The following is a 20,768-nucleotide window of genomic DNA, read 5'->3' on the forward strand; positions in this document are numbered from 1 at the left end:
AGAGAGAGAGAGAGAGAGAGAGAGAGAGAGAAAGAGAGAGAGAGAGAGAGAGAGAGAGAGAGAGAGAGAGAGAGAATATAATACTAGATTTAAATTGCGTTCATAGAAAACGCGTGCCGCGGGCCACGAAACGGTACATTATCCTGCGCGTTGTGCTCATCGATATATCATCATTTAACTATACCGTAATTTGCCCATGATGTTAAGTTGTCTGTGGTTGTGGTTATTCTTGTCTAGTCCGCTCCTGAACTTTTCAGAGTTAGTTATAGTTCTTGTGTTCTCGCTGAATGTGGCGGTTTCTCGCTATCTGATCTGGTGGTAAACTTGTATGTAGGCTACAACTCTTGGGGTTACTCAGTTACTCTATCAATAGGGGCCAAGTTTTGGCCTAGTATCGCTAAACCATGCGTTGCCAAGCCAAATCTGGAGTCTTTCCAGGGACCTTATGAAGATTTACCCATGACTGGCCTGCGCCGGAGACATCAACGCCTCCCATAGATGTACACTATACTATACAACGCCTCCTCTCCTACCCAGAGAGACTGAACCTACCTTCTGTGAGAGCCATCGGCGTGAGCTCCCCAAAATCAGAGATCAGATGGACACAAAGGAAGGGGCAGGTCTAGGAACTAGGAAAAGATGAAAGCCGAGAAGAGGGGGTCAGAGAAACATTAGACAAAAACATTCTTACCTCCCAACTAGCAATACAACAAGCAAGAGAAACACGCTTGCTTCTTCATTCGGCATCGTAATGTAACAGAAGCTCCCCCCCCCCCCAATCAAAGCATAACGGCTGCATGATATTAAATTAGAGTTGAAAATTTGGACAATAGAGACCATCTATTTAACATGGAAAGAAGTATGGAAAAACGACAAAAAAATCAAATGTCTATCACCAGCACTATTTGTACGGTCAATGGGCAATGGGCCTGGTTCAAAGTTGGGTTTGGCCTTCCCAAACAAATAAATCTGGGAATTAGCGTTTGAAATCAAGATGGCGTCCACCAGTTCAACTCTTCCAAGTGAGGGCTCATAATAATTTGTTTTGATTTTGTTTTGGTTTCACTTAAAGCTTGGCATGGATATGGCATTAGTCTTATAGTTTTGTACCCTGTCTTGTTGTAGAAGCAGTTAGGCCTACTATGTTGCCTTTTATATTGTGCGCCACTCACTCCGAGTGGTTTGGACTGGAGTCAGATAGGATAGTAGGCCGAGTCAAGTCAACAACAACAAAGAGTTCAAAGACTACTGAGCAATTGCCAAAACGTGAGACTCTCTTGAGACTCAGTTGTGCAAAAAAAATTTTCTTACCAATTTGAGTCCCTTTTCTGTCAGTCACAGATTGTTATTTAGATCTAGATCTAGACTCGGTATTTTTGTACTTTCCCTCCCGTCTCACACTCAGCTACCAGTTGTCTATTTTCTACTAAATATTGATGCGCTGAACACGAATATCAACTTCATTTCCGTCGCAAATTAATAGTTTTTGAAATATTTGATTGTTTTTAACCGAGATAGACATGCTTAGGACCAATTGGGGGGGTTCCAGGGGGGCCTGCCCCACTGGTGTAAAAGAAAATCAGGGGGGTTACAGGGGGGCATGCCCCCCTGTTTTTACATATAATTTGATATTTTACAGTTAGATTTGAAATTGTCTTGAAAATAATTGATAAGCGACAGTTTTAGTGGCTTTATGTGTGATCTGCAGCAATTACATATAATTTGATATTTTACAGTTAGATTTGAAATTGTCTTGAAAATAATTGATAAGCGACAGTTTTAGTGGCTTTATGTGTGATCTGCAGCAAACAGTACAGCAGTTTGACCCCTGAAACAGTGCATCTGTGTGCGGGAGTGAAAGTAAAAATTTACCCTAGACTCTAGTGCTCATATTCCTCTAGGGCTAGAGTATCAGAGCAAGGAGATGTAGGGTTTTGGGTGCTTTTTCGGTAGTTCCCACCCCCTTATATTTTGAGCCTGACCTACACATCGAGATCTAGATCTAGAGTCTAACCAGGTCACTGCGCATCTGTTTTGGTGCGCAACCCCCGGTCTCCTGCTTTGTGTTTTGGATAAGAACAGCGAAAACGAGGTCACTTTCTGTGAGCATGCGCAGAAGCAGCTTATTTCACTTTCGTTTTGGAGGTTCCCGTCAACACACTTGATTCTACGGTGTCGGAAAGTTTTGCCCATTCAAATTAATGGTTTTCGTAACCGGTATCGGTGAATTTACTAAGCGCTTGAGTAGTCGATTATTTAGCCCATCTAGTTAAAATAGCTCTAATGTATCGTAGAATGTATACTAGAATCGATAAATACTATCGCAGGCTGCTTCTTAACTCTTATCCTGCGTCTGTGCCCAGATGCGTATCTTATCAGCAACCGATTACGTAGGACTCGCCGGGCAGGCCGCCGGGGTCACTCAGTGTGTACTGTTGGTGTACAGCGCGCGCGCCGGGAAACGTGTGTTTTCGCCATGAATACCGCAGGAGTGTGTTAACTGATGATGAAAATAACGCTCTATCCTTCATAGCTTTCTATTTATAAAGTGTTACAAACACATGAATAACCCCCTCTCACAAGCTGATAAGACATTACGAGTAGTTACGCCCATTTGAATAACCTTTCTGGACGCTCTTGTTGTTATGAATGACCTGAGGTTCGAAAAGGGATAATTTAGGTCAATTTCCTAATATTTTACACTCAAATTGTTCTTTGTACCTGCACAAGGGTATTCAAAACTATTAAACAAGCTCATTTTTTATCAGGTAGTATCATTTCATACAAAATCAAGCTCATTTGAAATATTTTGTATAGAAAAATGGAAGTCTTGTTTCCTGACTATCCTTTCGAGCTCCTCATGTCTAAGTGGGTCAATTTCTTCTATAATTTCATTGAACGAACATCTAGAGCTATCAACTTGGCATGTTTTGAATGAGACGTATGCCTCGATTACGAACCAACGCAGGTGGTTCTAGAAGAAGGCCACAAACGCACACAAACTCAAGCAGACTGACGCACACACACTTGACCTGCGTGAATGGGGATCCGACTCGGGACCAGAATGACACGTAAGAGGATGCGCGCTGCGCGTGCGCTGAGCCAGGAGCTACACTGACTCGGGACCAGAACGCAGGCGAGGTGCCGAAATAGGCTTATCGGGCTACATAAACCCGGCTCCCGCAGGATGAGGGTTAATGCCCAGGAACATGCCAGATAGGGTTGCGCACTGATGCAGACCAAATTTGTGCAGTCCGTTTCAGTGCGCAATATCGGCTTTTTTGCTATTTGGCATTGATAGTGTGGCTTCTAGGCCCTTTGTTTGTTTTACTTATTAAGTTATTTCTTTATGACCTGCATTGTACACTGAAACAGACTGTTTTCCTTTCATTTGGATGCATTATATTGCCATTGGAAGATGATAAGTTAATGTATTCATGTCAAAATTAATTAATATGGAAATTTCATCTCCAAAATGTTCAATTTCTTCTTTTCATGTCTTTTTCTTCTTCTTTTTTGTCCTTTTCCTTAAAGAATACTAGTCTAGGTATAGTCTAATTCTTGTTTTCTACTTTCACCTCCTTGTGTCCACAGCACCTTTCTTTTTCAATTTCTTCTTTTCACGTCTTTTTCTTCTTCTTTTTTGTCCTTTTCCTTCAAAAATACTAGTCTAGGTATAGTCTTATTCTTGTTTTCTTCTTTCCCCTTCTTGTGTCCACAGCACCTTTCTTTTTATCCATTATCAAAACACATACGCACGGTGTAAGGAAATCTCCTGTTAGGGGGTGCACAGCTCCCAAAAAGAACACGCCTCATTGACCTTGGCCTTCCGTTATGGTCAGTACAGGAACTTCTTGCAAGGAAAAGAAAACAAGGCCAGGATAGAGAAAGATGAAAAGTGTCAGAAAAGAGCTAGATCTAGAGCTGTAAACATGGTACTATTGCGCACCCAACCAGACGATATGTTGCACCAAACCAGAAACCTTGCGCACCAAACCAGACACACGTTACCAAACAAACACCACCACAACATATAGAAATTTTAAACTGCTGTTACAGTAATGCACTTCACCGTATAGAGAGGAAGTTTTTCTAACTTCTGGTGAAAAAATCATGAAGATCGACCTGTAACTTCCAGAGATATCCACAAAAGATCCCTTACTGTATATCGCACCACAGGATGTACTCTAGATCTAGATCTATACTATACGTTTGATGCGAGCAGCTAAGATATCTAACCTAACAACTGCAAAACATCAAATTATGGTAAAATTCAGGGGGCATGCCCCCCTGAAACCCCCCACCACATTTTTATTAGGACAGGGGGGAGACCCCCCTACTCTTGGGCCAAAACTGGCGAATAACAATTGCGGGGTGGGAACTGCCGAAAATGCGCCGGGTTTTGGAGTTCGAAGTGTATACTGTATACAGTCAATACAGACCCGGTAACCGGGAACTAACACGAAGTATACAGACCCGGTAGGGGAACTCTTTTGTGATTTCGGAAAGTTTCAGCGCCCAGACCCGGTTGTGTGGGTGTGTATGTGTGAGAGAGAGAGAGAGAGAGAGAGAGCAGGGGGAAGTGCTATGCTAGCAAAATGTATGACATACCCCAGTTGGCAGGAGGGAACGAGAGAAAGATGGAGTGTGAAATAGGTGGGGAGAAAGAATGCAGAGACAAACAAAGAAAAAGAGAATGCGAGCGATACACAGAGGAGAGAGGAGGGGGGGGGGGGGTGACTGCTCGATTGGAATTATGACATTTTTCTTTTCTTCAAATTGTGATTCCTCCAACTCCAAAACGGAGGAAAAATGATCGTTCATCGGAAAGACATTCGCAATCTTCATTTAGATCTAGGTCTAGGCTAGCCTCGAAACTAGATCAATGATTTATGTCAGTCTGTCTAGATCTAGATCTAGACCAAGGCCATAGATCTAGAAGAACCTGGGTCTACCCTGAGCCAAGAGGGCGCTGAAACTTTCCGAAATGGAAGGGCCTATCCTCACCCGGGGTGAGAATAGAAATACGATCGACCTCTCACCCTGGATGAGACTTGCCACCATAGGCTATTCTCACCCGGTGTGAAAAAACACCTGTTTTTCCTAATTTCGGAATACTTTCTATCGGTGTGGATGATCAAATGGATAAAAGCAAAGAAAAAATTACGTTAGCACAAAAGTAAGATGCTATGGCTATTTCACTTTTCGAATCGAGCCGAACTACGCGGGTCGCCATTTTGTTTTGCCCGGAAGTTCTCGCAAGATCTACTCCTCCCCTCTTCTCTCTCTCTGTGTCTTTCTGAATACTGTCTATCGGTGTGGACGATCAAATTGACCAAAACAAAGTTTAAAAATGATGTTAAAACACAAAAGTAAATTAATTTGGTCATCGACAAAGATGCTATGGCTATAAAACTTTTCGAATCGAGCTGAACTGCGCGGGACGCCATTTTGTTTTGCCCGGAAGTTCTCGCGCTACTCCTCTCTCTCTCTCTCTCTCTCTCTCTCTCTCTCCACTGCCGAAAGACAAAATTGTACGCTTTTTTTAAGGCTAACAGTAGTAATGGAACGTTTGTTCACGGCACAGAATTCTACAATTTTGCCGTTATCAGTCTAGAATTCTGTGGTTCAGGGTGAACGCAAAATTGGTTGGCCTAGATCTAGGTTCTAACGGTGAATGCACACTGGGTGAGAATAGCCAAAAGACTCGCCTGCGCTATTCTCACCTGGGGTGAGAATAGAGGTGGCCTTCCGAAATCACAAAAGAATTCCCCTACCGGGTCTGTATACTTCGTGACTTTGTTCCCGGTTACCGGGTCTGTATACACTCCCTTTGGAGATGGTAGCGTCAATTGCCACCGAGTGACGTGGTGGCAATTGACAAAAATTAACTTTTTGTCAATTGCCACCGAGTGAAGCGGTGTCAAGTCTGAAAACAACACTATCTTTAGCATTATACATATATAATGTGTGTCTAATGGGTCAATTTGTTCTCAACTAATTTCATTGTTGGACGAGCATCTAGTCTAGAGCTACGGTACCAACTTGGTGTGTTTTCAATGAGACGTAGGCCTAGATCTAGGCTAGCCTTAGCCTACACTTTGGTGTAGAACCAACACATGCAATTCTAGAAGTAGAAGGTCACAAACGCACACAAACTCAAGTAGAAATTCACGTTATATCAGGGAACATAAATCGGGGGACGGGGGTCAGGAAAAGACACTCACACACACACAAACACACAGACACACACACACACACAGAGGGACAGAGAGGCGAATGCGCAACACCGAGCACTCGAGCACAATTAGCTAGATCTACCCACCAACGCGAAAGAGCTCCAATTTACTTGGTGGCAGTTGACAAAAAGTCAATTTTTGTCAATTGCCACAGCGTAATCACTAAGCACAAAAGCTAAATCTATAACCACAGAAATGACCCATCTCTCAAAGTTTGTTCACTCATCACACTCTTGTTCCAGGAATCCAATGTAAACACCGCAATTTCTCTAAAATATTCAACATGATAGCGTAAGAACATGCAAAACAGTCCTGTACGTCACATTCAACGTAAGATTCTTGTGCGTCACCGGATGCTGACGGCAATGACTACTTTCGTTTTTCTCTTTCCACCGTTGCTTCTGCTGTTCTGGGGAAACGGGTAAGGGGAAGTCACTCAAGAAAACAATTATATCCGGGCACTGTTATTTGTTACCTTGATATTTTGGGAAATGATAGATCTAGATGATGTTAATCGTCAATGCAAAAGAGCTCTGTGTTCACTCTGTGGCAATTAACGCCGCGTTAGTTGTCACAGTGTCACTCTGTAGCAATTAACACTACCATAATATTATGTAATCTCCTTACACTCACATAAATAACTCACTTAAAAGCTGAGTTCAAATAAATAAAACATTTTTCGGACCCGAGTCCAAATAGATAAAGTTTTGTTAAATGCTGTTTTCCGTACATGTTTTGTCTCAGGCTCAGGCGGACCAGGTTGGAAATGGGGTCTCGCTCACCAGTGTACTGGTGGCTAGGTATACAGGCAGTTTTTCAGTGGAAGCGGTGGCAAGGGCTCAAAGGGTTAATTTTGTTTTCGGCATTTCGGTTCACTACCCTAGAATTACAAAGTTCAATCTCTTGCACAATACTCAGTTACTAGTTTTGAGAAATTTGACGTTAATCATTTTGAGTGTCGCAACACGTTAAGCTTTTTCGAATGCATATAGATCTAGGCTTAGGCCTATTTGAATTTCTTGATTAGGCTATAGGCGGCGTAACGACTCCGAATTCGTACGATTTTAATAGAGTATCACAGAGTAAACTAGAGATAGAAGGACTTATGGTTTCTGACCTCATGGTTTCAATTTCTTTGTTAAAATTAAAGTAGATCTTAACTCAAATTGGAAAATGGCCAAAAATGTCAGAATAGCTTTGTAATTCTAAGGCAGCGATTATTCTCACTTTCCAGTGATTTGTTCAGATTCGGAAAATTCGGTTGATTTGACTACCGTATATTTGTGGAGCGCAGCGTACCATCAGTGGAATTTTAGTTGTGGTGGCGAGGTTATTAAATTTTCTGCTCTTGAGACTAAAAAAAGATCAGACATTGTAACATTTCTGGTTGTTTTGTTACACATCCACTGAAGCCGGCAATGCTAAATTGTGATTTTTTTTACGAGTATGGATGAAAAAAAATCAATATAAAAAGGGGCTTAAAAAACAACTTTCAGGACATGAATGACATTCAAAGATGGAGGTACTCACAAAAGGGCACAATATAACTGTGTAGGTTATAAGAAGCTGCATTTCAGCACTTTGGTCCACCTTGTACACAATTCGCTAAGAATTATTTTGAGAACTCGCACATGTTTTTCTTCACTTACAATATGTATTTTCACAAAAGTTACAAATGAACTCAGCAAGTGTTATTTGTTTTTATTTCATTTAGAACTGAAGCCAAAGAAACCCCTTGATGTTTGGTCCACAAGTGAAAAGCTATGTCTTGCAAGTGCAGTATTCAAGATTGGAGATCAAAACTGGTATGATTGTGAGTTACGGGTTTAACAAGCTTTGTGTTCAGAAGTTCTGAGGGAACCTGTGGAGAATGCTGTTCAAAGTTCCTGAAAGGTTTGCTGTTTAGGGTTATGAATTTCCAAAAGCTTATGGAGAACACTGAGTGAAATGGACTTTCATTCCATGTAGGAGTGCATTCATCATATCCCTGTACTCAAAACAACAAAAGGTAGTGAAATTGGATGGCACAACCAATAAAACATTTTCAGTGACCAAAGGAGAAAGACATATAATCACAGATTAGTGCAACATAAGAATGAACATTGAAATATATAAACAGCAGATGTTTGAAATGGCTGTCTTTGATAGGTATTTAGGAACCAGCATCCATAAAGATGGTCAGACCACTCAAGAGAAAGAAGAAGAAGGGCAACGGAAATGCTGAACAGCTTCCAAAAATGATGGAACGTTCACATACAGACTAAGTAAAGATATGTACATCAATTTGTTATTATGTTTAGCCTTGAAGCATGGACAGTCAATAAAAAGAAAACAAGATTAGTACAAATATTCAGAAGGGAATGCTTTAAAAAAGTGTCACGATTGCCATGAATTGCAAAAATACACCGAATGGTGAGATCCTGGACAAATTATGTTTCATGAAAGAGTTTTTGTATTCTTTGATTTAGTTGGGATAGAGAAACTCAGTTACTTTTGGCATGTACAAGTACATGAAAACTGGGAAGACTGATTGGAAAATGAGGTAGGGAACAACCAAGAAAAAGATGGAAACTACATCAGAATTGGGATCGGAGCAAGCATCACTACAGTGGAAGGAAAGGCCTCTCTAACTGACAGATCAAGTGTTTTATTTTCAGTTAGATACAACAAGACCTTTTTAAAAATCAGTATAGGGATACAATAGTATAGCTATACAGCTTTTAAAAAAGAAATGCATTGTTGGTTTGCAGTGCAAAGGAACCTCATATATGACAATTTTATCTTCTGAAATGTTCGTAATTCCCACTCCTGTCAGTGATTTTACAACTTTCTTTGATTGTCTGTTGTTTTTTTTTCTTCTGCTCTCTTTTACCTGATCTCAAGAATAGTCTACTATATATGCCACTGGTTTTTTAATTACTTTGTAATGGTCTTTTTCGCCCCCTTATAAAGGGATCTGGCCTATTTTTAAGAAGGTTTTATTCTTTTTCAAAGGCTTTCTTAACACTTACAAAATAGGACTACTTTTTAACTCTCACTTTCATGTAGACCAGGTAACTCTGGATTCCTTGACTCGTCCTGCTCAGCTCATACTGATTGTGTTTGTAATTTTTTCGGACATTAAAATAATTTCTATTCTGCTTTTCAAGATTTTAAAAAGGTACCTTGTAATATGTTTTTCAGAGACAACTATATGGGATAAAATACGTTAAAATGTGCAACTGGGTTTGAGGTGGCTGGCACCCTTGAGGGAAATATTATATGGGACTGGGCCATTGGGAAATTTAAGAACTCATAAGAAAAAATATACATGATGGGCTGTAAGGGTTAACATTTTTACAGGCCAGGGGCTTATCCATTTTGGATAGAGATTAATGATTAAATTGAAATGTTACCTACACAGATCTGCTCTTGTAATACTTTTAACTACTAATGTCTCTGTCTTTATCATGCTTTCTTGATAATAGTTTGCATTGAGATGTTTGGGTTGTTTTTTCCCCCCACTCATTACTTGGTGGCTGTGAACAAAGTATCGGGCAGAATGAAGACCAGAACAGTATCTTATGGGGGGGGGGGGGAAGAGTGGTGAAACATGGGAAGATTTATACTACAGGATCTTAAAGCAGTTGTCTGTATTGAAATTTAAAAAAAAAATGTTTTCTTTGCAGGGTGTCTGTCAGCAGAGCTATCAAACCTTATGCAGATCCCAGCAGACCATCAGAATGGTTCCACCAGAAAGTATGTTTGTCTGATTACATGCATAAGTATGATGTGTGGGTACATTTTTGCCCAAATTTATTTTGTTTGTCTATAGAATTGAATAGCAATAGGTTTCGATATACCCCTCCTCTCCCCCCCCCCCAAAAAAAAAAAAAAAAGAAAAAAGAAAAAAAAAGAATAATAAAAGCTATGTTTTCTGAGCTATATTTTGAAGAGAAATATCTTTATTTATAACTGTTTTTTTTTTTAAATTTATTATTTTTTAAATCAATGTTTCAATGTTTCTTCGATCAGCAAAGAACAGAAGTTACTGAAATACTACCAGTGTTTTATAGAGACCTGCCATGATTCTGATGTGGTTCAACACAAAGATCTGATAATTTTTTGTCTTGTTTTTTTTTCTCCAGAATTGTGTCCAACAATATTATGACATGATGGAGCAGCTAGAACAACCAAAGTAAGTGATGTTAAAACCCCCCCCCCCCCCAAAAAAAAAACCCACAAAAAACTACAACTTTGTCTTTTTAAGACATTTATATAAATGGAATGACAGTACTATATAACTGACAAATCATCAGGAGAAACCAATATCTCTACTAATGAATGTAAACGATTTAGCATTGAGACTGAATTTTGTGTAATTATTGTAAACAAGACTGATTACTCTGTGTGAGTTGGCCACATGTCAAAATGTAAGCCTGGCTTAGGTTTTTTTTTTTCTTGCTTACTATGATAGATGCATTTGTTCATTTTTTTGCCTTTGGCTGTGAATCAGATGGCTTTTGATGACCTCTTGCCTCCAACCTGTCAAAACTGTGCTATGAGAGCAGATAATACAAGGATTGATTGTTAAGACCAATATAAGGAAGTAAACTTATAAGAGGTCAGTCAGTTAAGTCGTATCGTTGGCCAGTTGTTAAATGTACTAAGCCCCAAATTTTAATTTAAAAATAAATGGTTTCTTAATCTGTTGTAACAGTGGAAGGTGTTCAAGAAATATTTTGAAGAAATCCAAATTCTAAATCTTGAAGAAAACAAGAAAAAATACATAAGTCACGTACAATTGTTAAAAGAACGAAACAGTTTTTTCTCTCTCCTGTAAATTTTGCTTTCTGGGCTTAGAATATATTTTAACAGCTTGTCGAAGATGTATTTTAAAAGACTAGAATCAGTAGGCAGCTAATAAGTGACTCATTAATGTAAGCTCCAATCACTTCTTTATTTTTTGACAGGCGCAAAAGAGGGGATAAAGATAAATCTGAGTCTGACGCACCCAGCCTTCAGATCATGAGGAAAATGACTATTGAAAGGAGTGAGCAGTTGAAGAAAGAGATCATGGAGATGCAGCAAACTTTCAAGTAAAGTTTTGTTAAGTCTTAAAATTTTTGTTTTATTGATCTCTTTTTATGTATTTGAAGGGTCTTGAGGCACAATAGCAATGTGTGTCACTCACTAGGGTTGGTCAAGACCCAACAGACGATTGTGGCCAGCCACCGTGGAAAAGGTAGGGAACTTATCACATATTATCCCAAAGAGATGTAATGACCAAAGAGGGAAGTATGTATGCTTGAAACACGTTGTCTGGCACAGTTTTCTTGAGATATTCTTGAAACAAGGTTAAAAGGACTGGTCATCAATTTTGTGCAGGCAAACTAAATGATTCTCTATTTTGTCTTTTTATGGAATTGAATTAAAGGAAATGACGGGGGGGCTGGTGTGGTAGTGCAACAGGATGATCCAAAATAAAACTGTACAACTTTTTTTCTTCTAAATATCTCACACAAAATTAGCACTAGAATGTTGTAATTTGGAATAGATGAAATTCATTCAAAAGGAATTTGTTTGACATAAAATTCATGAAGAAGAAGCTTATTTTTGAAAACGGAAATGGCTTTTATAAAAACCACCCATAAATGCAACATGCACCAATTTAAAAGATCTTGTAAGGAAAGTCATGAAATGATTTGTTTGATTTTTCCTTTCCTTTTATTTTAAAAATCTAATCTTTCCATCCATGTAACTTTTGAACAGTTTCTTAAAATCTCCTACAGAGTTAAATGAATATTCTTTTAATTCTGAAATTCCGAGAACCAGTGATCTATATGTCCTCCTTTGGACTTGACACATTTTAACTCTTCGTTCGTAATGTTCAATGGTGGCCAAATACAAGGATCCGCTCAACTATGAGTAATCAAAGCCATGTACACGGTACACCTTACAGTGTGGAGCTGTTTCTAGAAACAATAGGGAAGGGGGTGAGGTTGCCCAAATAAACAGCATTTGTGGAGTTGATATAACTTGAAAGGTGAATATGGGCTTTGCCAAGGAACCAATAAATGTCATAGAGGAAATGTTCCCACTTTTCAAGACGATCAAGGAATCATGAACACATTGCTATCCTCTGATTGCTTCCAAACGGGAAAATGGTACAGTTGTAGATGATCTGCCTTGAGAATGTGGACGGTTGAGACGTAGGAAAGTTATTGCTCGTGGGGCTCATCTACTGAATTCTGCACCCTGGTGACGTTTAAAGGGGTGCGAACGGTGTATGTTTGGTCTGAAATGGTCGTTTTGTCTGGGAATTTTAGTTCTGATTCTCTACAGTTACCAACTGATGAACCATTTCCACCCTTGACGTCAAAGAAGGCCTTAAGGGCACTTTAGCATTATTTCCGTGCCTTGTGCAAAGCTTATGAAATGAGTTGGTTGTGAGGAAATGTTCAATACAAAAAGCTCTCTGCTCTTTACCTATCTTAACCATGATCTCAGCAGGCAAAGGAAACTTGAGAAAAACTATCTGCAAACTTCTGTTATTCTGTTGGCCTGTTAGACTACCGTAGTATGCAATATGGCTCAAATCGTTATGATTTTTAGTGGTAGGCCTAATGCGAACTAGTGCGTCATGCTACAAAATGGGAACATAGCTGAAAATGGTTTGTTTTTTTACGCGCTGTCTACAGCAAAACTATTCAGTGGATTTTTCTAAAATGAATATCAGACAAATTTCTTTTGACTTCCTAATGTTGTGTCGAATTTGAAGCGCAAAACTTCTGTGTGGAGGAAAATTTTAACAAAAAAGGTTGTACAGTTTTTTTTGGATAATTTATTACGAGAATGGGCAATTTTGAAATACTGTCAAGATAAAGCTGATGGTGTGGATTACCTTATATTACGCTGATGGAGATTTTTGGTGCCTTTTATTTGTTGCATGCTCTAGTGTATTTTTTCACAATTTATTCCACAGACAATTAAAAAATGAAGTTGGTGAAATCATGAATGGCCAGTGGGATGATCGATTGGCAGAGGAATGGGAGAAAATTGAAGAGTAAGAATATAATTTTTTTTTCCTGTTTAAACTAATGTTGTACTGATAGTGATATGTTATTCTGAGGGCAGAGGTTTTGTAGTCCAGTGTAGAGAAGTTGCAGTTTATTTTCCTTTTGGCTCTGATGGCATATAATATTGTGTATCATGTAATTGTTTTTATTTTTAATTTAGTAGAAGTTGTCTTCAATTTGTAGCAGGATTAGAATTTAAGAATTTGGGCACATGTGTACACATGATGTAGTGCTGTGTTTCTAATCTTTTGTAGATGACGTTCAATTTATCTTGAATTTCATATATTAATTGTTAGCTGAGCTCGTGGGGGGGGGGTTAGTTTCTGCTGTTGTATGCCTCAAAATGTTAATATTTTTATTTCTTTTCTTCTTTTTGTCTACAGAGAAGAACTCCTAAGGGAAGACAAAGATAAAGTCAAGGTGAAGGAAGAAGAAACAGATGATGATTCAAAAGCCTTAGGTTGGTTGTTTTGATATTTAAAATTAAATTTTCAAGATTTACTTACTTTAAAGCCATAATACTTGAGCTGTTGAGGCAAATATATCGCCTTAAGGAACTAAATGACAATTTGTATATTGGGTTATTTTTGCCCCGTATTAAGATTGTCCACGAAAACACCCTGCAATAAAAAAAGTTTTATTTTTAGTTAAGTTTAGTACAGGGTTTTACGGCGCTCGCAACTGCATAAGGTCATATGAGCGCAATTTTGTTTGTTTGAGTGTGGTGTTCCTTATTGGAGATAAAGCTGTAATGTATAAGGAAATGATTCTTGTTCCTTTCTTGGTTTTGGTTTATGTAGTATTGAGTATACTCTATGTGTTTCAGATTTGGATCTCCCTGATGTCTTGTCAGTGACAGGAGAGATTGATGATACAACCCAAGAGTCAGTTGATGATATATCTGTAAGAATTCCAGACTCAATTATTTTATATAGCTCACAGATGGTTAGGGGGCACTCTGATGTTTTGTTTTTTTTTGTATTCACTTCTTCCATGGACCATATTTGTTTCAGGGAAAATTAATTTACTAAATGAAAATACCTGTTTGGATGCAATTTTCAATCTTCTCTTTTCTGTAGTTCTTTTAACCCAATCCTTGCAGCTCAGGAATTTGCCACCAGAAACTAACACTTGTCACAATAGAACTTATTTGTGCTGTATTAGTACTGAGTCAATGATTTCACATCAGGCAGTTGAGGCAGTATTGGTGCAGAATTGTGTATGTCACTTTAGGTTGCAAAAGTAAGGATTGTGTTAAAACTTTAAAAAAATTTAGGTTGGGTTGGTCTGATGACTCACTAAATAATTGTATATTACTGCTCTGATTTTCTTCTTTCATAAAATTGATATGGATGCTTTGATTGGTAAGCTGTTGCCTATCATTTCTGTCTGAATTAATAGTACTCAACTACTGTACCTATTAATTCCATGTTTGAATTTTCCAAATGTTTCATATTTTTTACAGCTGACGGATGATGACAGCCAGCAGGCTGCCCTGAGTCGTTTCCTCACATCCACGCCGGTTGTCACGTCATCATCTTCAGCAACAACTGAGGTCTCTACAAAGTCATCTGGACCTTCACATCTACTGTCTTCTCTCTTAAAAAGCAATGTCAAAACTGCCACAGGCTTGCAGCAGTTGAAGCGGGTATGTCCTTTGCAGAGTTTTGGGTCTCCTAGGCTTATTTCCTAGTCAGACAGTTACATTACATGTTGCCGTTACTCATTGAAAGTTCAGTTAACAACAATTTGTACCAAGGTCTCGGACTGTACACTTAAATGATAGCTGTAGAGGTTTTTAATGATATTCCAAAGTAGTAATTTTATGTCTGTATTGGTTGACAATGTGTTTCCCATTATTTTTGGCCAAGACCCTGGACTCAAGAGTTTTACAGCTGGTGACCTCTTAGGCAAAAATTGTTTTCAAAGTTAAAAGGTTGTGGCTTTTATTTGAGCAGCAGCTTTGGATTCAGAGAACACTGGGCTAAAGAGTTTGTTGCGTCCATTCAATTTAGGGAGAGGATTTCTGAGACTATATGTCTGTGGAATGATTTATATATTTCAAAACATACTACAGTAGTCTTTACCTAAGATCCCACAGCTTACGATCCCGGTTCGCTTAAGATCCCGTTGTTTTAGGAAAACAGAATTTTTACTATACAAAAGTCACCCCTAAGATCCCGCTCTGATGGTCTACATTCGGCTAAGATCCCGCATTTCAGATCATAATTTGCTAAAAAAAAAAAACCGGGTGGGCACAGCCGATCAAGCAAGAGTAAAAAGTTGAGATCAATAAACTGTCCGTCGCGTCAAAGATCAGCCACTATCGTGAATGTGATCACATATATGTTGTAAAACTCGATGAAGCGATACAATGTTTGCCCCAGACGGGATCATACCGGGGTATGAACTGACCGACGCGTTTGTTTTCCCCACACATCGCACTCACACCTGAGCTCGCCACCTAAGCTTGCATCACTCGCTGGGTGGGTAGGGCCTACGAGTTCGCTCCTGGCGGGATCACATCGAACCGTGAACTCCTCCTTGACCATTGCAGGAGTTGTCTCTACTCCTGAATTTGTGAGACAGACTGAATTTTAATTGGTGCGTTCACAACGTAATGGTGTGTAACGACAAAGGCGGTTTGGAGGGGGGGGGGGGCTCGGTCAGAGATGGAAAGCTATAAATTTTTGACAGGTAAAGAGGAGGGGCAACTGGATAATCGTAGATCCTGAGACTCATGATAGGATAATAAGTGAAAATGTCTCACCTCATGCCACTATGCACCGTGATAGGTCATCAAGGTTAACCACTCTTTGCTCGCCATATGCCATAAACGCACCAAGGGGGCACGTCAGCTCATTGTAGAGTGGAGGGAGACCATTTTACCGATTGTGAGCCTTAACATGGGCCAACCTAGATTCTTTCCTGGGTTCGTCGGTTAAGATCCCGGTTCGCCTAAGGTCCCGCGTTTCCTTGCTCCCGAGCACCGGGATCTGAGGCGGAGACTACTGTACTTAAAAATCTGGTAAGCATCTAACAGCGTGCAACTCTCAAATTTTGTACCTTGAGTGTTATATTCCCGTCATTTGCATCACAGAAATATTTTCCTTGTTTCCAAACCTGTCTGACAGGAACAGGAACAGGAGCAAGTCCAGGAGCAGTTGCAGGCTGGTCAGAATGCGCTGTCTCAGTCTCAATCACAGAAGTCATTGCTGAAGGTTCCAGTCACTCAGGATGATCAGCTGACCACACCACCCTCCAGCTGTGCGTCTGCATTTCTTTTTTTGTATACTGAAAACTCTGTTCTAAACATAGTTCACGAAAACAACACTTATTATCAAATGCTATTGAACAGAACACTACAACTGCAGATTACAACGGTCCCATTAAATGAATTGTAACTGTCTACAATGAGGACTTATTTTTTTCCAAGTGTGAAGTCTCTTGTTTGGAAGCCACAACACTCCATCTTTTTGACATTGATTAAATGAGGAAGATACAGCTGGTCCTTTTGATAAGGTGGAATATCTCCTATCTATTCAGCTGGGAATGAGTAGTAGACTCTTTATTTGTTTGTTTTTTCTCATTATTTTGTAAGAAGCTTGTACTTCGGACTTCTGAGTGCTTATGTTTATGTGAGTGCTCCTGGATATTAGTTAAATGTAAAAACTGAGGAGTCAGAAAATTTAAATGTGGGTATTATGGGCTCTTGAGTTAGTTATTGGACAAGACATCTAACGTTTTATTCAAGTACACTTGAACACTTTGTTTTGTCAGCTGCCCCAACCCTGTCTCGGTTGTTGTCTACCTCAAAAGGGACTGTCCAAGCGGGCAGTAAAAGCAAAGGCACAGCAGGGTTGACCTCAGATGCTCTGGATGACACTGCTTTTCCCGGAGCTGCCACCACAGGAACAGATTCTGAAGTCTTGATAGAGGAATCTATTGTGGAAGACATAGGAGAAATTGGCAGCACAGGTGGGTTCTTTTTATGTGTTGAGCTTTACATTTATTTATGACTTGCTTACTTCTCACATGTACTTTTTTCCCCATTTTGGAGAAGTTCATTTGCAAGTAAAGGGAACCGTGTTTTTAGTGAACTGTAATAATTTCATCACTCTAGAAATATTATGCACATGTGTATGTTGAGACTGTTTGAAAAACGTTTTTGTTGAAAACGGACAAAAATTACACTCCTCAAAATTGACTTGCAAGCTTTGCAAATTTATCCTCTATACTTAACTCTATTGATTGCCATATTTGATCTAATGATTGCCATATTTGAGCTATGCTATGCACAGCTTTGCTCAGTTTCTGAAAAAAATTTCAAGTTACGAATCGCAAAGATATTGACCAAATGTTATTAGCTTCAAGTTATCATTCTTCTTAATGTGACACTTGTTGCAATTCGGACGAGTGGCTGTTTACCTGCTGTTCATATTTTTTTTTTCTTGTGTATATTTTATACAACTAATGTCTCATTGATGTGCTTAGTGAAAAAGCGTAAACTTCATAGTGAAAGTGAATAATTAAACCATGCTTAAAAAGTGCAGTCAAACCTGTTGCAACTAACACGTGTTGTAGACAACCAGCTGTACGAATGACCACTTCCCACTTTCCCCTAGTTTTTCCTGTACTGTATTGACACTGTCTAAGAGCAACATTTGTCTAAGGTGACTTCTTTTTTCCTCAATAATTAAATGTTATCTTGGACAGGATCAACTGTAGTTAGGAATGATATGTGAAACATCACACACTGTAATCAAAATGACCTCATTTTATGATGTAAACAATGTTTCTTTCTCTTTGCTATTTGACTTTTCTTGTTGTGCACAGAAGAAACTGTTACCTCTGTGGAGATAGAGGAGAAAGATTCAGCCACGCCTCTCTCAGATGGGAATTCTTTGCCAATTGTGGAAGGTGCAGAGGAGGAAGTGTCAATGGAGACTGAAGTTTCTGTGAAGGAGGAGGACACTCAGGACAGTGACAAGAAAGACAGTGTGGAAAAACTGGATGTTGAAGCTGTGGACAGTATCAAGGAGGAGATTGACAAAAATGTAAGTTTGTGATTGTTTTGTTGTCATTAGTATATAGTGTATTAGGTTTGCTTTCAAATTTTGTTGTCTAATTGTATATTGGTCATACTCTAATATTGGATCTCTTGAATTTGATTCTTCTTCTTCTGTTTCAAAAAAATGTATTCTTAAAAGGTGGAAAGGAAAGAGTGGCAAGACCTTGCGTTTATCGATTTTCTTATATTCATCCAGCATTGTTTATTTACAAATCTGATATTTCTTTAACATTTTTGATGTTTGTGTTTTCATGGTGTCTGATAACAGATTGACAGTCTAACCTTGTCCACCCTCTTCATTGGGGGAGAGAAATGGGCTGATTGTGCTAGCTATTTCCAAGTTAGACAAGTTCCTTCTTCTAATCTTAAATCATCTAGGTGTCCTGTTTAGGTGGGGTTCAAAAGAACCTTGTTTGATTAAATCTTAGATAACTTGCAATGTACTAAATTTTTCGAGCACTGATACATCTTCCTGATTTTAGCTTCTAATGTTTTTACTCATTAACCTTTCAGAGCCAAGAAGAGGAAGACGGCGCACTTCCTCTGAAGAAGATTGTAGAGAGCATCGTTTCTGAACAGGACTTCCCTGAGATCAAAGATGAGCCTCTCTCCCCAACAAGTAGTATAAGCTCAAGGGTGAGCGAGACGGGAAGCAAAAGAGGTGGTAGAGGAAAAGGTGAGCTTTTTTCTGATTGTGTATCTTGCACTGTGTTTTGGGATACTCTTTTGTTTCTGCAACTGATGATAGTCCTCTGAAGTATTCTTTTTTTCTGTAAATTTGTAGTCTTTTATTATTTATATATGAATAGATTCATCCACATGTTGGTTACCCTGCCTGTTCTGTGGAATTTCAAGCTGTCTATCTAGAAAATAAATTATCATGTTTGATTTAGTCTTCCTATATCAGAAAATTGCTTAGAAGTTTGAACAGGATATCTATTTAATGATATATTTCTTATCTGTTTAAATCAAACAGTTTGTATATTCTTCACTGGACATTGTCCAAGTACATCATTACATGTACAAATCTGTGACTGAATGACTAAAAATACCCAGTGAATCATCAATGTTTTTTCGGTGTACTTGCAGGAAGATCAAAAGTCTTGAGGAGCCCACGGATGAGTACGAGAAAGAGTTGCACAGTGAGTGGAACTGTTGTTAGTAGAGGGTGTGGTTTCATTGTTCATTGTGTTAGGATATTAAAATTGTGGAAGGAGAATCTTTTATTTAAAAAAAAACTGTTATGAGGAGAAATAACAGCTGAAGCTTTGACGGATTAGGTGGTGTGGGTGTTTTAGTGGTCAGGCTGTTGGGTTTGTTACCGAAAGGTTTCGAAGCGCACTTTGCACACATTTTCCTCACTTTACCAAGGTGGGGATGGGTACCTGAATCACAGACGACATAAGATCTTATCAGTTTGTTAGTATAGGCTGCACAGTATGCATCCTGGGAAGTGGAGAATGTTTTTGAGTTTTTTAGGGTCTGCTGGGGTAATGATAGTAATAGTTGTGAAGCGCATATATAGCATACTGTAGAGCATGAATATGTTTTAAATAAAATTGAATACAATTATTTTTATAATGAACTTTCATAAACTTACTTTGTTTGTTCATATGAAAATATTTTTTGTTGTTACAGGCACTACTGTAGTGTTTTAGAATACTAAATTTTTCATATCGCTTCTTTAATGTGATGAAGAACGTTGTTTATCACAATGGTTATAGACTGCAGGTAGTTTTTCCGTACTGTTCTTCCACAGTGGATCTTATTTAATTTAGTATTATATCTTGAGTGGCTCGCAGCCTTGACGTTATTTTTTTTTTCCAACAAAAATTTATTAAAGCCTGTAACTGCCCAATTGCGCATCTTACTTTCTGAAGTTTATTGGTTACAATGTTTGAGTAAATGCTCTGAGATTTTGAGGTACTAGTGCTTTTGTGCTCTGATGTTCTTGTTATGCGCAACATTTGTAGGTGTTTTATAGAGGTGATTTTGATACTGTTCTGGTGCAACTCGTAGCATTTAGCATATTCAGAGATATTGCCTTTTTAGCTTGTTTATGTGCAATTGTGTTTCCATTCTTGAAGGATGATGGGGGCAGTTCCAGACACAGTGATGTTGAGCTAAGCGATGATGATGCAAGAGAGAGTGATGATGTTGTTGGGGATAATATGGCATCAGTACATGGAAGCTCGGTTCTCTCTGAGTCATTTCCCAACAGCCCAGCGTCTCTTTCTATGTGGTAAGAAATGCTAGAGTCTTGTTTCGAATTTAAGGTTTACTACTTTTGGGATGGTAGGATAAGAATGCATGTGAATCGAGAATTGCATTTCTTACTCTATTGTCTACAGATCAAGTTTATTTACTCTTTTTTTTTTTGATTGTGAGGTTTTTAAAATT

General features: G+C 38.8%; 1 protein-coding gene across 5 annotated transcripts in view; it reads left to right on the forward strand.

The window, feature by feature from the left end:
- The first annotated feature begins 975 nt into the window (after positions 1 to 975).
- Positions 976 to 20,768, forward strand: part of LOC101852925 (bromodomain-containing protein 8) — a 31,676-nt gene continuing 11,883 nt past the window's right edge. Inside the window, exons 1-15 of one of the 5 annotated variants that reach the window (XM_005098070.3) lie at positions 976 to 1,022; positions 7,954 to 8,044; positions 9,908 to 9,977; positions 10,367 to 10,416; positions 11,192 to 11,317; positions 13,204 to 13,284; positions 13,681 to 13,757; positions 14,124 to 14,200; positions 14,763 to 14,945; positions 16,432 to 16,564; positions 17,078 to 17,275; positions 18,134 to 18,354; positions 18,882 to 19,044; positions 19,458 to 19,510; positions 20,456 to 20,610. In XM_005098070.3, coding sequence (XP_005098127.1) covers positions 995 to 1,022; positions 7,954 to 8,044; positions 9,908 to 9,977; positions 10,367 to 10,416; positions 11,192 to 11,317; positions 13,204 to 13,284; positions 13,681 to 13,757; positions 14,124 to 14,200; positions 14,763 to 14,945; positions 16,432 to 16,564; positions 17,078 to 17,275; positions 18,134 to 18,354; positions 18,882 to 19,044; positions 19,458 to 19,510; positions 20,456 to 20,610 — 1,706 coding nt within the window. In that variant the 5' untranslated portion in view covers positions 976 to 994. Of the gene's footprint in view, positions 1,023 to 1,102; positions 1,267 to 7,953; positions 8,133 to 9,907; positions 9,978 to 10,366; positions 10,417 to 11,191; positions 11,318 to 13,203; positions 13,285 to 13,680; positions 13,758 to 14,123; positions 14,201 to 14,762; positions 14,946 to 16,431; positions 16,565 to 17,077; positions 17,276 to 18,133; positions 18,355 to 18,881; positions 19,045 to 19,457; positions 19,511 to 20,455; positions 20,611 to 20,768 lie in introns of those variants that run through there. The other 4 variants (XM_013082379.2, XM_013082380.2, XM_013082381.2 and 1 more) reach the window with 4 other exon arrangements.

The sequence above is a fragment of the Aplysia californica genome, unplaced genomic scaffold, assembly GCF_000002075.1.
Source record: "Aplysia californica isolate F4 #8 unplaced genomic scaffold, AplCal3.0 scaffold00171, whole genome shotgun sequence".
Classification (NCBI taxonomy): Eukaryota; Metazoa; Mollusca; class Gastropoda; order Aplysiida; family Aplysiidae; genus Aplysia; species Aplysia californica.